The sequence below is a fragment of the Aphelocoma coerulescens genome, chromosome 12, assembly GCF_041296385.1.
Source record: "Aphelocoma coerulescens isolate FSJ_1873_10779 chromosome 12, UR_Acoe_1.0, whole genome shotgun sequence".
Taxonomy (NCBI): domain Eukaryota; kingdom Metazoa; phylum Chordata; class Aves; order Passeriformes; family Corvidae; genus Aphelocoma; species Aphelocoma coerulescens.
The window spans coordinates 9236908-9250086 of NC_091026.1; the positions used below are offsets into that span (position 1 = coordinate 9236908).

General features: G+C 39.1%; 1 protein-coding gene across 30 annotated transcripts in view; it reads left to right on the plus strand.

Annotated features, from left to right (window-relative positions):
• SLMAP (sarcolemma associated protein) overlaps positions 1 to 13179 on the plus strand; it is an 80541-nt gene that overhangs the window by 29232 nt on the left and 38130 nt on the right. For 16 of the 30 annotated variants that reach the window (XM_069027948.1, XM_069027962.1, XM_069027953.1 and 13 more), the window contains 4 exons: positions 4077 to 4230; positions 9956 to 10028; positions 10840 to 10876; positions 12271 to 12333. In XM_069027948.1, the coding sequence (XP_068884049.1) occupies positions 4077 to 4230; positions 9956 to 10028; positions 10840 to 10876; positions 12271 to 12333 (327 nt within the window). The remainder of the gene's footprint in view (positions 1 to 4076; positions 4231 to 9955; positions 10029 to 10839; positions 10877 to 12270; positions 12334 to 13179) is intronic. The other 14 variants (XM_069027950.1, XM_069027956.1, XM_069027960.1 and 11 more) reach the window with 1 other exon arrangement.

Below are 13179 nucleotides of genomic sequence, written 5' to 3' on the forward strand. Positions count from 1 at the left end.
TGGGAAAGAAAACACTTCATGACTTTCTCACTTGTCAGGCTAAGTAAGGAGTTCTCTTCAGCCTGCCTCCTGGAAGATGTTACAATAGTAATCATTAAACAAAATGGATTTATTGTTGCTACTTGGTTTTATTACTTTGAAGAAAACAGTTTACCTACATTTTGTAAGTTAGGTTAAAATCTGTCCTCCTGGAGAATTTGCATCTTCCTAATATCCGTTAGAATTAATATATTTTATGTGCTTAATTTTGATGTATTATAGTTTGGGATCTCTACAGAAGAATCTTCTATTTCTTTAATCAGAAAATAGTAGGAATTTGTTATAGGGGGGAAATCATAGTGGTATCTATCTAACTGCATGAAAATAACACATGAAGTGTGATTTAGCAGGTTGTTGATGATCTTCTGAGGCACTGACCTAGAAGAAAGTACATTTATTCCATTTGTAAAACTGAACAGTAACTCGAAGTATTATAAATACTAAATTTGTGAAATAAGTACATAATTTCCTTGCAAAACAGGGAAACAAAAATATGTAGTTTTTTGAAACTTCCATAATGTAATTTCTGAGGAAGTTGGACTGTACTGGAGAAGTTTGTGTGTACTGATGAACTTCAAGTTTTCCCTTAGAATAAAATCTTCACAAACTTTGTGGAAGCAGCTTGGTAAGGTGTCTGCAGTTAACTGATCTTATTAATGGCATGTAAGTGAGAGTGGAAATAAACAATAAATTACTAAAGAAGAAATACAGGCTAGGATTTTTTTTTTTTTTGGTCTGAGATGTTATGATAATGGAGAGTAAGTTTCTTGAATACTTTGTGTGTTACCTTGTATTTTTTAAGAAAGGAGGGGAAACCAGCACTCGAGCAATATATACAGCTATCACCTGAATAAAGGATGTGATAATACTTCTACAGTCCTCAAAAGCTGAGTTGTTTTGAATGTGCATGAGCTGCCATCTCTGCTCTACATTGGACTTGTTAATATGAGGTACAAAAGGGCTGGGACTTTGCTCTAAAGAGAAGAGTGAATTATAAAAGCAAGTGTAATTAGGCCAGTATATGCTGCCCTTTTTCCTGTCGGCACCAGCTTTAGCACCTCCTCGTGTACCTTGCATCAGCTCGAAACTGGTTTGCAGTGACTAAACAAATGCCTGAGCCAGTCCAAGTGAGGAGGTGGTGGCACAGCTCGGCAGTGAGAGCTGGGAAGCGCAGGAGCTGGGATTGCCCCAGGGGCCAAATCCACAGATCTGTGGGAAGGCATTGCTCTGAACCGTCTGATCCGCAGCACATTTTCCCCCTAAATGTCTGCAAAGTAGAAATCTGAGGAAAAACCATTTTCTGGCAGCGTTTTCTCCTTTGTGCACACAGGATTCATTGGCAGTGAGAGCTGGGAAGGGCAGGATTCATCGGCAGTGAGAGCTGGGAAGGGCAGGATTCATCGCTGCTCTGTGGGCTGGCAGTGCTGCCCGAGCTCGGGCTGCGCTGGGAGCAGGAAGGACAAATAGTGCTGGATTGACAGAAGGCGCTGTGTTACACAGCTGCTGTGTAAAAGGCGTTGGTTTGGGAATCAGAGAACCCTCTGAGCATACCGTATAATTAAATAGTGGATTAAAAACCGGGACTCTGCCACAAGTGCTAGTTAATGTATAGACACATTTGTTTCAGGGCTTGCACTTGATTTTATTTCCTGAAGGTAACTTTAGTAACTATGCAAAAAGGATGGAGGGATTGACCTTTGAGAAAGATCATTTGAACTCGTGAAAACCAGCATGGAAGTAACATTTGAATTTGCTACCTGAAAGGGACCGGCTCGGTGGGTTCCCAAGCAATGGCTACACTAGGGATAACTGAATCCTTCATAGCAAGATTGAAGACAGTGTGTTTTCCCTTCCTTAGACCTCAGCTATTAGCATGTGGCTGGTATTGCTTCTTTACTAGATGCAGGAAGAGGAGTATGTACAAACAGGATGAAAAGACTTGAAGAACATCACTTGCCTAAAATTTATGTAATACAATTCAGTAGTATGCACTTAAGTGGACATCAGTTACATAATATTTAATGTGCATTTTCTGTGGACATTTGTTTACAAATATCCTTTTGCGGTTTGAATTTTGTATCTGCTGATATTTTATAAATTTTATATGGCTGATGCTCTGTTGCACTTCTTTTCCTGTGGTCACTGTCCTGTATTTCCTTGTGCTGTCTCATCTGAGTCCTGTTCGTAGATTCTGCAAAAATGTGCATATAAGGGGCAATGATTAATCAAAACATTAAGAGGGATAAAAGGCAGATATGCACAAAGAAATGAAGGGTGGGGAAAAGCAAATAAGCAGAAGCATGTTTGTTTCTCCTTGCCTGTGACTCACTTTTTCATAACAGAAGAATTTTCAAATGAAGGAGAAAGCTAATTCAAAACAAACAGGAAGCAAGAAATAATTACCTCTGCACTGAAGCGTGAGAGGGTTCTGTACTTTCAGACTATTAAATTAACAGGGTAATTAATTTGATTGGCTTTTAAACATATAACTTATAAAAGCTATATTATATACTATTATGTTAATAGATAGTATTTCATAATATGGAGAGTGTTATTTAGAGTAGGGTGGGTTTGATTATTAGTACAGTGAATGCAGTCATAATTTCTTGATCTATCCATAATTTATGTTTACCTTCATCTTTATCAGCTTATGACTGATTATTGTTTTCTTTTCCTTCAGTTGAAGATCTAAGGCATATCTGCTGAGGGGGGAAAAAAACACACATACTGCTTTTCATTCTTTCACACGCTGCATTTCATTTCAAACACCTACCTGAGCTTTCCTGTGCTGGCATTCCCCTTAATTACTGAGTCCTGTGTGCTGGACACAATGGAATTTCAGCGCTCTGCTTAGGACCACTGTGTTATGCCATGTAAGATCCATATCATACACTCGGTGTCATTTTCCAGTACAAGATACGAAGAGCCCTGGTGCTGTGCTCCCACTCTATTCTAAACCCTCAACATTATGGTTTTGAGCTGTCTATCAGGGTTTTTTTTGAGGAGTGTGATAATAGAGGCAAATAAAAGCATGGAAAATTTTGCATGGAATGCTGAAAAAAATAAAGGTCAATTGCTTTTATGAGAAAAACATGGGAATACATTCATTTCTCTGAACACAGCATCTTTTCCCCCAGCCTTGTGCCTGATTTAGGCCTTGATGAGATTCTTTATGAGTGCAGGAAGCCAGTGATTTCTACCATTCCAGCAGGTTCCTGTTGTAGCTGTTGTTATCTTGGAGTACTGAGATTGACTCATTCCAGTAGCTACACCTGTCAGTAACATTCTGGTCCCCTCTTTTATGCTGTCTGCTCAGGTTGTAGCCAGTCGCTCTGGTCTTCTGCCAGGTGACTCATTTGTAGCCTCTTCTCAGATGCAGCAGTTTTGACTACAAGTCTTGTGTCATAAGCAGTTTCAGCTTCAATAAGTTGCTATTAAAATTTAATTAACTCTGCAGATGGGTATTTACAAGTCTACTTGGTGATACATCAATCTTGAAATTAAGTTAGTGATGTGAAATAATATTGCTGAGAAGTAAAAGCATCCTGTTGGTTTTCTTTAGTTTCACTGTGGTCTTTTATTGCAATTCCTGAATTCTGTTCTGCTAGAGGTTTTCCTTGTGCCCTTAGTGCTAACCTTCCCTATAGCAAGTTTGTCATGCAGTACTGTTACCTTAAATGTATGAGCAATTAGGATTTTTGTGTGTTGACCTGCTTAAATATCAATTGTTACATGTATATGGCAAAAGGTGTTGTTAATGATGTGTGATCTTCTACTGCAGGCAGTAGTTCAGGCACACCTTGTAGCAATTATTTGCGCGGTGTATGTGCTAGAATTCAATCGTGTTAACTCAAAATCAAATACCTATATTTCTTGATAATGGGAAGGTGTTGCACCCTGTGGAGGGTGTTTGGAGTTTGATATAGTTGTTATTTTCTGTAAATAATTTTTTTACAAATAAAATTTTACTTGAGCTTATATTTCTTGTCTTACTTTTCCCAGATACTTTACTGTTCTTTTTGTTTGTTTTTCTACAGTTCTATCTTCAAGACACTAAAAGTAGTAATGGTACCTTTATTAATAGTCAGAGACTGAGTAGAGGATCTGAGGAAAGCCCACCATGTGAAATTATGTCAGGTGACATCATCCAGTTTGGTGTAGATGTGACGGAGAACACGCGGAAAGGTAAGGGTATGGATCATTTTTTGGTTTCTTTTCAAGTATATTTATTTAGAACATCTTATTACAATACAGTCTTTAAACTAAATTACATTCTCATTGTAAGAAAACAGTTTTGTTTGGGTAGGTTTTTTTGTTACTTCTTCCCTCCTTTGTGCTGACAGCCCTATGCCCATGTGGTACCAGATCAAGAAACTCATCTGCTGAAAACACAGACTCTATTTCTGCCCCCACGCCCCTAGATGGATTTTAACTGGGTTGTTTCCATGGCCTGCCTTCTTCCGTGGCTCTGGGCTGCTACTGTGCAGGTCTGGAAAAGGAGGCTCAACTGGAGCCACATGTTTATCTATTGCCTCACTTAAATTGACCTACAGCAATTTTAAAAGTGCAACACAAGCATGTGTGTGTAGTGCTGTATTGGGCTTTTTGTGTTTGGATTTCATTATTATCTTATAATGGTAATTACCTTTCTTTCAAGCCCTTCAAACCCTAAGGTTTTAGCTAATAGTGTGGCAGAAGTATGAACCTGAATTTCTTGATCCAAGTAGACAGTGAAGGTCTGAAACAGGCTAATTTCATTCTTTTCAGGATACCCACTGTTTCTTTCTATGACTGCTACTGATTTTGTTTTCTGCGGGTACTTTGAAATGAGAATAGAAAAAGGTTGCTAGCTGACAAATGAGGTGATGGCATTTTTGTTTGGTTTCTTTTTCTTGATGTCTTCTTCCCAGTATGCACGCTCAGGAGATCTTGCATTATGACAACAGCTCTGTATCTGTGTTAATTAAAATGCAGCCTCTGTCTCTTTTCTTTTGAAATTACATAGTATTTCAGGAACCATTTCATTCTCTTTCTGAAGACTGGTCTGTGTGGGGATTATTAGATTGTAATCAGTATTGTCAAGACTTTTTAAAGTTCCCTGATGGGTCTGCTGCTTTCTGTAAGCATTGAACTTCTGGTCGTGTTCTGTAGAATCCTTCCTACTCAGTAACACATAGATTTGGCAGTAAAATGTCAGAAGTGCCATCACCCCTTTTCTACTTTATGGCTTTTCTGAGCAAGACCTTCGTAGAGCTTTTCCTTAAAGAGAAGTGTATTAGAGAAGAATGAAAGAATAATATTAAATTGGAATGCTGATGATAAAGCTCTTTCAAACAAACAAATAAAATGTTCATCAAAACAAACCTCTCTCAAACCAACCCCCCCCCACCAAAGCCCAGCAAGCCAAACCATAGTAGAGCAGGATAATTTTTTAAAGTGTGTTAAGTGAACAAAACATAAAGATGACAGCTGCTCTGTTACTCATTAATTTTGTCTTTAGCCAGATGGGTTGTAGTTCTGAGCTCTGTATCAGAGGAAGGTTAATGAATATTTTTAAAGAAAACATTGTTAAGTAAAGGTGTTGTTAAAGTATTTTGTCGTGGAGAGCTTTTAGAGCTGTAGTGTTTTTGAGTGATTCATTGTAGTGAAGGTCCCATTACATTGTTTTCCTTTTCTCAAAAATGGTGTTGCAAAGATTCAACTCCAGGATGCCTAGCCGAAATTATCTGGGAGTTACTTAAAATGTTTCCATGTGAAGTGATTGCAAATATTTATGAATACTAGCAGTGTACATGGAAGAAACCAAAGGAATACATTGCATCAAATAAACTTGGAGCTATTAATCTGATGAGATGTTGTCCTTGCTAAGAGAAGCTGAATTTGTTCAAGTGTATTTAGACTAAAACAATTTTATTATAAGAATTAGTTGGAAGAAAAATTGGACTTGACTTGTTTTTATCGGCACATTGCAGTTAGTTTATGGAAACGTTTGTGGAAAGTTCATGGTAAGCAAATTCTTGCCATGAATTTTTGCCAGTAGTTCTTTGCTGTGGTTTTATGTTAGTTTTACAAAGCAGTCCCAGTGACCTGGCATTTGTGTAATGAGTGATCAGATTATGCAGCCTTCCTTGTCCTTTTTCTGGCTTTGAACATGGAAACTGTGCTCATGTTACTCATGAATGTGTTGGGCGCACTAATGAGGAAGAGGATACAGCTTTGCTTTCCTCCCTCTCTGCTCCCCCAAGCTGTGAATGAAGATTGTATCATCACAGGGTGTTTACCTGTGAATGCAGTTGGAATGCATATAAACATGGATTTTTTACCAGTTCATTTCAGTAGTCTTAGATGTTACTGTTAATCTAATCTAGTCATGAAACAGACAGGAAAGTAGTTTTTAAATTGGTGATTCCCTTTAAAAGCACTTTGCACTCTGGTATTTACATAATGCCTTACTTGCACAAGACATTTCAGCAATCTACTGTGTGTAATTATAAGGTAATGACAGGATAGAATGAGTGTACTTGCCCATGTAAATTCTGAATTCAGTCAGTATTACTAGAATACATTTATTTTATTGTTCAGGCTGTGTTTTAATAAGTAATTTCCTTGTAAATGTGATCTGGATTTGGTTCATTAAAATAGTGGCATGTTTAGTATGTGATTTTTCAGGTTATCAGTATGAACACCAATTCCTCAGCTTCCTGCTGCTGAGCCAAAGTCAGTAACAGGTCTTGGAGAAGTGTTTGCATCCCTCCTGCTTCCTTATTTGTCCACTTGCTGTATTACTGACAAGCACAGGGGCCTGGCCATTTCCCTCTCCTTCATACAGCCCTTACCTATTAACGTCTTACTCTGTGTGCTTTTCTCTTAGTGTGGTTTATGTTCTTTTAGCACTTTCTAAATTTCCCACTTGGTGCCAGAGCATTCCAAGAGTTAACTGGTGATATTTCCCTGCGCGGAAAGGAGCAGCAACATTGCAAATCAGGGTCAAACAATACCAAGATGATTTAGTTCAAATACAGTTTATGCACTTCTTTTTAGTCAGGTTTGGACTCTCTCATACATCCGTTCTGTCAAGAGGTGTTTGAGGGAGGTCGTGCAAGTAGGGAGCCCAGTATGTGCTACAGAGCAGTGCACAGACCCCCGAGGGGTGTGGGGAGCTCCTGGGGGCTGGGTACTACATTAATAAGTGAAAATAAAAACGAGAGCATCATTGGTGCATTGTCTCTCAAGGAAACAAAAATTGAGACAAACATAAATGTTTTCTGTGTTCCCATTGTGCTCCAGTGTAGCAGAACCTGTCGGGGTTCAGGGCGGATCGCGGGGGTTTTGGAGCTGTGAAGTATGGGGCAGCTCCGTGTCTTGGAGGGAAGAAACAAGTTCATGACTGGAATGTGGAACAGCAAATGGAGCAGGAAGAGGATTTTACTCCGTGGAGGAGAAGTGGATGTGGAGGGAGCAGTGGCTGTGGAGCGGCTGTTTCACGCCATGGAGGGGGCAGTGGATGTGGAGCGGCTGTTTCACGCCATGGAGGGGGCAGTGGCTGTGGAGGGAGCAGTGGCTGTGGAGCGGCTGTTTCACGCCATGGAGGGAGCCGTGGCTGTGGAGGGAGCAGTGGCTGTGGAGCGGCTGTTTCATGCCATGGAGGGAGCCGTGGCTGTGGAGGGAGCAGTGGCTGTGGAGCGGCTGTTTCATGCCATGGAGGGAGCCGTGGCTGTGGAGGGAGCAGTGGATGTGGAGCGGCTGTTCCCGCTCCGGAGGGCGCGCGCGGGGCGGGGCGGGCTCGGCGGCCGCGGTGGCTGGCGCTGGGGCGCCCCCTGGCGGCGGCGCTGCGCCATGCCGGCTGTGCCGGGGCCGGGCGGGAGCGGCGGCCCCACGGAGCGCCCGGAGGTGAGTGGGATGGAGAGGGGGGTGAGCTGCGGGGACAGGGAGTCTCTCAGCCCCACTGGGAAACCAGGGGTTGCTCCACTGCCTTTTCTTGTTAATTCCTCGAAAGAAATACTATAGACCTGAATTTAAACCATTGCTGCTGTCCTGTGCATTCAGTACTGTATTCATGTTTTCTGTGTCGCTTTACCTTTCCCTCAGGCTTGCTCCTTATTTTTCCAGTTGCGATGAACTAATAGCTAAAGGTCAGACTGCAGGGTTTGGGTGTTGTTTTCTTTCTTACTATTTTAATTTTATAAATTTATCGAAATGCTTGGTACCTTTTCCCAGTCACTGTTTATGTGAGACCTTTTGCTAGATGCCATTATATCTTAATTTGGCATAAATGAAGCTCCTGCAGATTTTAGGAGATTTTTGTTAGTCTAGCTGTTGACAGAAAAACTTCAGAATTATATAATCTTACCTGATATGTGAGGCAAAGGTAAAGCTGTCTGTTGGTATTTAATGTCAGGTATCCTAATGTTTTCTTATTAAAATCACTAATTTCCTCTTAAAGGAAAAATTCTTTATTATGAGAGCTATGTATTACAGGCTACAGCTAATATTGCTAATGTATTTTTTAAATGTTTTTGCAAACTGGGTTTATTCCATTATAAATAAAGACCCCAAACCCTGCAGATTGATCTATTCTGCCCTGGCAAGTAAATTTAATACTTTACCAGGTCAGCCTGAAAAAACAAGGTGCTCTAGCCAGGAGACTATGTCTCCAAAGCATTAGCTTTTAGCTATAAATAAAGGTCAAAACCAGCTTGTCTTGGTTGGATCATTTCTCCTGTATTTTTAGATTCTATTGAGGTAGCTTCCTTAAAGACCTGTCTCATTTCCCTGGAGTACTACCAATGTCCTAAAACACCCATTGCCCTTTTTTTTCAGAGCCAGATTAACTGTTTTACTGATATTAATAACCGAGAAAGTAGAGCAGCTATTTGTCTTTATATGTTAGTGGGTGCTGGAGGTATGGTGGTACATGATAGGTGACCACGCACTCATTTGTATCTCATTTGTGGTAGTATTTTGGGAACAATGTATAGCTAACTTCCCATGTATCTGGAAATACTTTTTACTTCCCAATTCATAGAACCATACAAGGGGAAAAAAAAATCAACCAAGACAGACATAATTTGACTGTTAGCAAAGGCATTGAAAATGGTATCAGTAACATTTTTTGAAACATTTATAGAAAGTTTGAACTTAATGTAAGAATCAAATATTGCATTTCCTCCTCCATTCCTTAGGATCTTTCTAGAGTTTGAAGAATCTTGTATTTAGTCCTCAAGGAGCAAGTTTACCTCTTCCAAAATGAAAGGCTACTTGTCTAGGGCTACGCAGTAGATGTGCACTACAAGCACCCTGAAACAGAGATGCATTGTCTTTGGATGATGCTGCTCACGGTGTTCAAAAGGATGTACTTCTCAGTGGTTCCTACACTCTTCCTCTGCGTTCCCTTTTCTATCCTTGTTTGTAAATAATAATCACTTGTCAAGTTCCAGATCTTGAAGTGGGTGTTGGTAACACAAACTGGCTGTGTTACCTTCTAAGTGCCTGGATTTGCTTGTAGGAATCTTGTCAAAAAGGCAGCTCATTACTTTGTTTTTACCTCTGCATTCCTGTTATGTAGCGCAGGTAAGATGCATTCCTCTTCACTCACTTTATGATCAACACATTAACTTTTTGAACTTACTGTAGTAAAGACCAGTTTCAGGTATTGCTGCACGTGGAAGAGTTGGAACTGGATCTGTTCCACAGCCAGGACTGAGTACACAGCATAACTGTTCAAGTTTGTAATGATGAAGTTTCCTGTGTCCAGAGGAGGTTTGAGAGGGCAGACTCAGGCACTGGTGCTTGAAGGTGTTCATGCCTCCTCCTCTTTGCCTGTCTCAAGACAGTTTGCTTGGTTACTATAACATTAAGCACTGAACTTACAATTAAATAGTGATGGATCATGATGACTTAGTATGTTTCTTTTCAGTTACCCATGGATGTATAGTCTCCACAATCAAACTGTTCCTTCCAGATGGAATGGAAGCTCGATTGCGATCAGAGTAAGAATAAGTATTCACCTGTACCAAAATTCACCTATTGTATTATGAGGATTTGATGGATATTATGTTTAAAATCATCATGGGAGCAGTTTATTTTCCTGTGATCCTGCAAAGCAAGTAACTGAAAGCATGGTTCTTTTGCAGGCATTATGAGAAAAAAAATATCATTTGCTTGTTGTTTTTAGTAATTAAGGCAACTATGAAGAATAAAGAAGTTCTCTAAAAGAAGAAAAAGTTCTTATGTAGTCAGGCTTTTCTGACTGGTTTAGTTTACTGAAATGGGTATTAGAAACAGAAGAATATAGAGAAAAAGAAAGCAAATGAGCAAGTTCTCCTGCCTTCTTTCTTTATTTATTATTTTGGCTCCTTTAAATGCACATGGAGTCAACTAAAGTGAAGCTAATGGAAACTCAGATGAATACTGACAGCATTTTCTGTGTATATGCACATTCTTGAGAAGTTTTCCAAGAGTAGTAGAAACAAAAACTTTTAGCATTTTGTTTGCACTGAGTGCTAATCACAAATGACATAATTTTAGTCATCTTTCATTATCAACAGTTCTGTGGGGTTTATTGCTTATTTAAATATCCTTTTATCATTAGTATCCAGAAATACTTGCAGGAAGCTTTAGGGTGTCTTTGCTTGTGGGAAGATAAGTAAAAGTAAGTTATTATGGGAGATTTTCCATATAATTGCACGTCCAAATAAGAAATAGTAAAAATGTATGATGTTAAATTTTTAGTACTGGTGAAAATGTCCAAGTACAACATTTATGCATTTTGTGTTTACTTCCTTTTTTTTTATTTTTTAGTGTTATCCATGCTCCATTACCAAGTCCTGTTGACAAGGTAATTCAGTAATTTGCTGGTTTATGCCTTATTCAGCCACATGCTGTTTTCAGACTTGTTATAAAGGTGAAGAAATAGTGACGTCTGTCCAATAACGTTTGGATATGTTTTCCACTGCATGTTTTTACCCAACTTAATATTTTGAGTGACATTTAAGGTAGAGAAGTAATGCAGTATTACAGTGTGTATTTGAAGGTAAGTTGACTTTTTACACTGTGGCACCTGAAACATGGCTTTGGACCAAAACCATTGATGTTAAGATAGTTAATTTCCAGGTACAGGTTGACAGACTAACAGGTCTTGCATAATTTAATACTTGATATTCTGTGGGACCCAAGAGTAGCTCATGATTTGGTGTTTAGATATGGTCTGTTTTCTTTATATAATGTTTTTTATGGAGGAGAAGCTGTGCTGCAGTCTGGAAAGTACTGTCATGTTCCCAAGGAAGACTGAGACCAAAGCTCTCTGCTTCTCTTGCATAGATGGAGTTGCTCACTGTAGAGTCATGGAGTCAATATTGTCAAGTGTAATTCTTAAACTCCATTTTGGTAATGTGGGGAACTTGTAGAAAAGCTGTTAATAGATATTCTCTTGAGAAGAGTGATCAGGAGTCGATTATTTCTCAAGTCTCTAAAAGGAAGGATTAACTTGAATAGGTTCTAATCAGAGTTTTAAACATGAAGAACAAAATTTCAAGAAACTGTGGGAACTTACGAAGCCAGCAACCTGAGGAGTTTATAGACTGTGTTTAAGTTGAGATTTCAAAACAGTATGTGTGGCTTGAATCCAGGGCAAGGGTGGAAAATCCTGAGGAGAGACTGCAGGTATAACTGTGGGAAAACAGTTAAAAATTATTTCAGTGTAGGAAGCCTACAATAATTAGTAAATAAATAAATTGGCTGAAATAAGCCCACAGAACAACCCCCCGCTTCTCTCCAAGTGAAGAACAGTTTGTTATTAATCAAAGATATTGCAGATATTCCTTAAATATGAAATTGATACTTTTAAAGGGAGATGATGATGGTGATAACAGCAGGAAATGTGCAGTCATAATATGTGTGATGACATTGAATAGGAAGCCCAAGATTTGTGTTTGTCCTTGGGCTGAATGGCTTCACCTTTGTGCCGCTTGTTTCTTTTTTGTCAGTTTAGTCTCAGCTGGAACAAAAGCTTTAAACTCATTGGTGTGTTGGTGGTTCAAGAACTTGTGTAGACAAACACAGTGGGGCCTAAGTCTCGAGTTGGAAAGTTCTATGATTAAAAAAAGCATAAATAGTAACAGAACAATAAATGAAGCAAAATGCTGTTAATAGATAATCTGAAGTTTACCTTTGTTACTAGATCTAAGTGAATTTTGCAAAACCATTCTGAGTCTTACTTATCTTCTTTTTCAGGTTGCTGCTAACACTCCCAGTATGTATTCTCAGGAATTGTTTCAGCTTTCACAGTATCTACAAGTAAGTTTTTTTTAAAGGGCATTTAGTTTGGCTGAGTATTTTTGTTCAAAACACAGATCTTATGCTGTGGCTTGTATCTGTTGGAAACTACACAGGAAGGGACAGTGCTGGCAGCTCTTCTTCCTCACTGGTATCACCAGCCTTTCTGTGCCTGCTTCTGTGTCAGTTTTAATAGGTGTGTTTTTCCCAAGATGTCATGTCATGTCACAGAAGAGTTGGACTGCAAAATGGCAGCACATTAAGTTTAATGTGTATAATGTGTACTGATAGGTAAAAGTAAACTCTTTAGAAAGGATGATAAAATCAGCTTTCTGGGAAAAAATTGAAGCTTTTTTGCTGGTAAATGCTATCCAGGTTTAACTGTGTATAAGTTCTACTGATTTACTTTGCCCAATTTTGTTTGATAGTGGCAATTTTTATTTGTTCACATCAAGGCTTTTGAGATAGATACTATCTTTATACGTATTTGCTGACTTAGCAGGAAGCAGCTCATGCAGATGCTCTTTCTTGGGAAGCCAAATACATACTCACTCACCAATCTGTTCATTCTCCATATCCTGGAGTTAACGAAGATGCTCTTCTATCTTCCTGTCATAAACCAAAAATCAAACAAAAATAGGAGTTCTTGCTTGGCATTTCTCTTTCGTGACCTCATTTGAGGATGAACAGCTCATTGCATGGAAGCTGCCAAGCTGCCTTTTGGTGTCTGCAGTTTTGTTACTCAAATTATTGACAAGACAAAGTGTCTTTAAGTCTTGGAAAGAATAACAGTGTGTTCTCAGCATGTGCAACATAGCATAAAAAATGAAGGTTTAGGAACCTGAGGTTATAGGATGGCATTTTCCA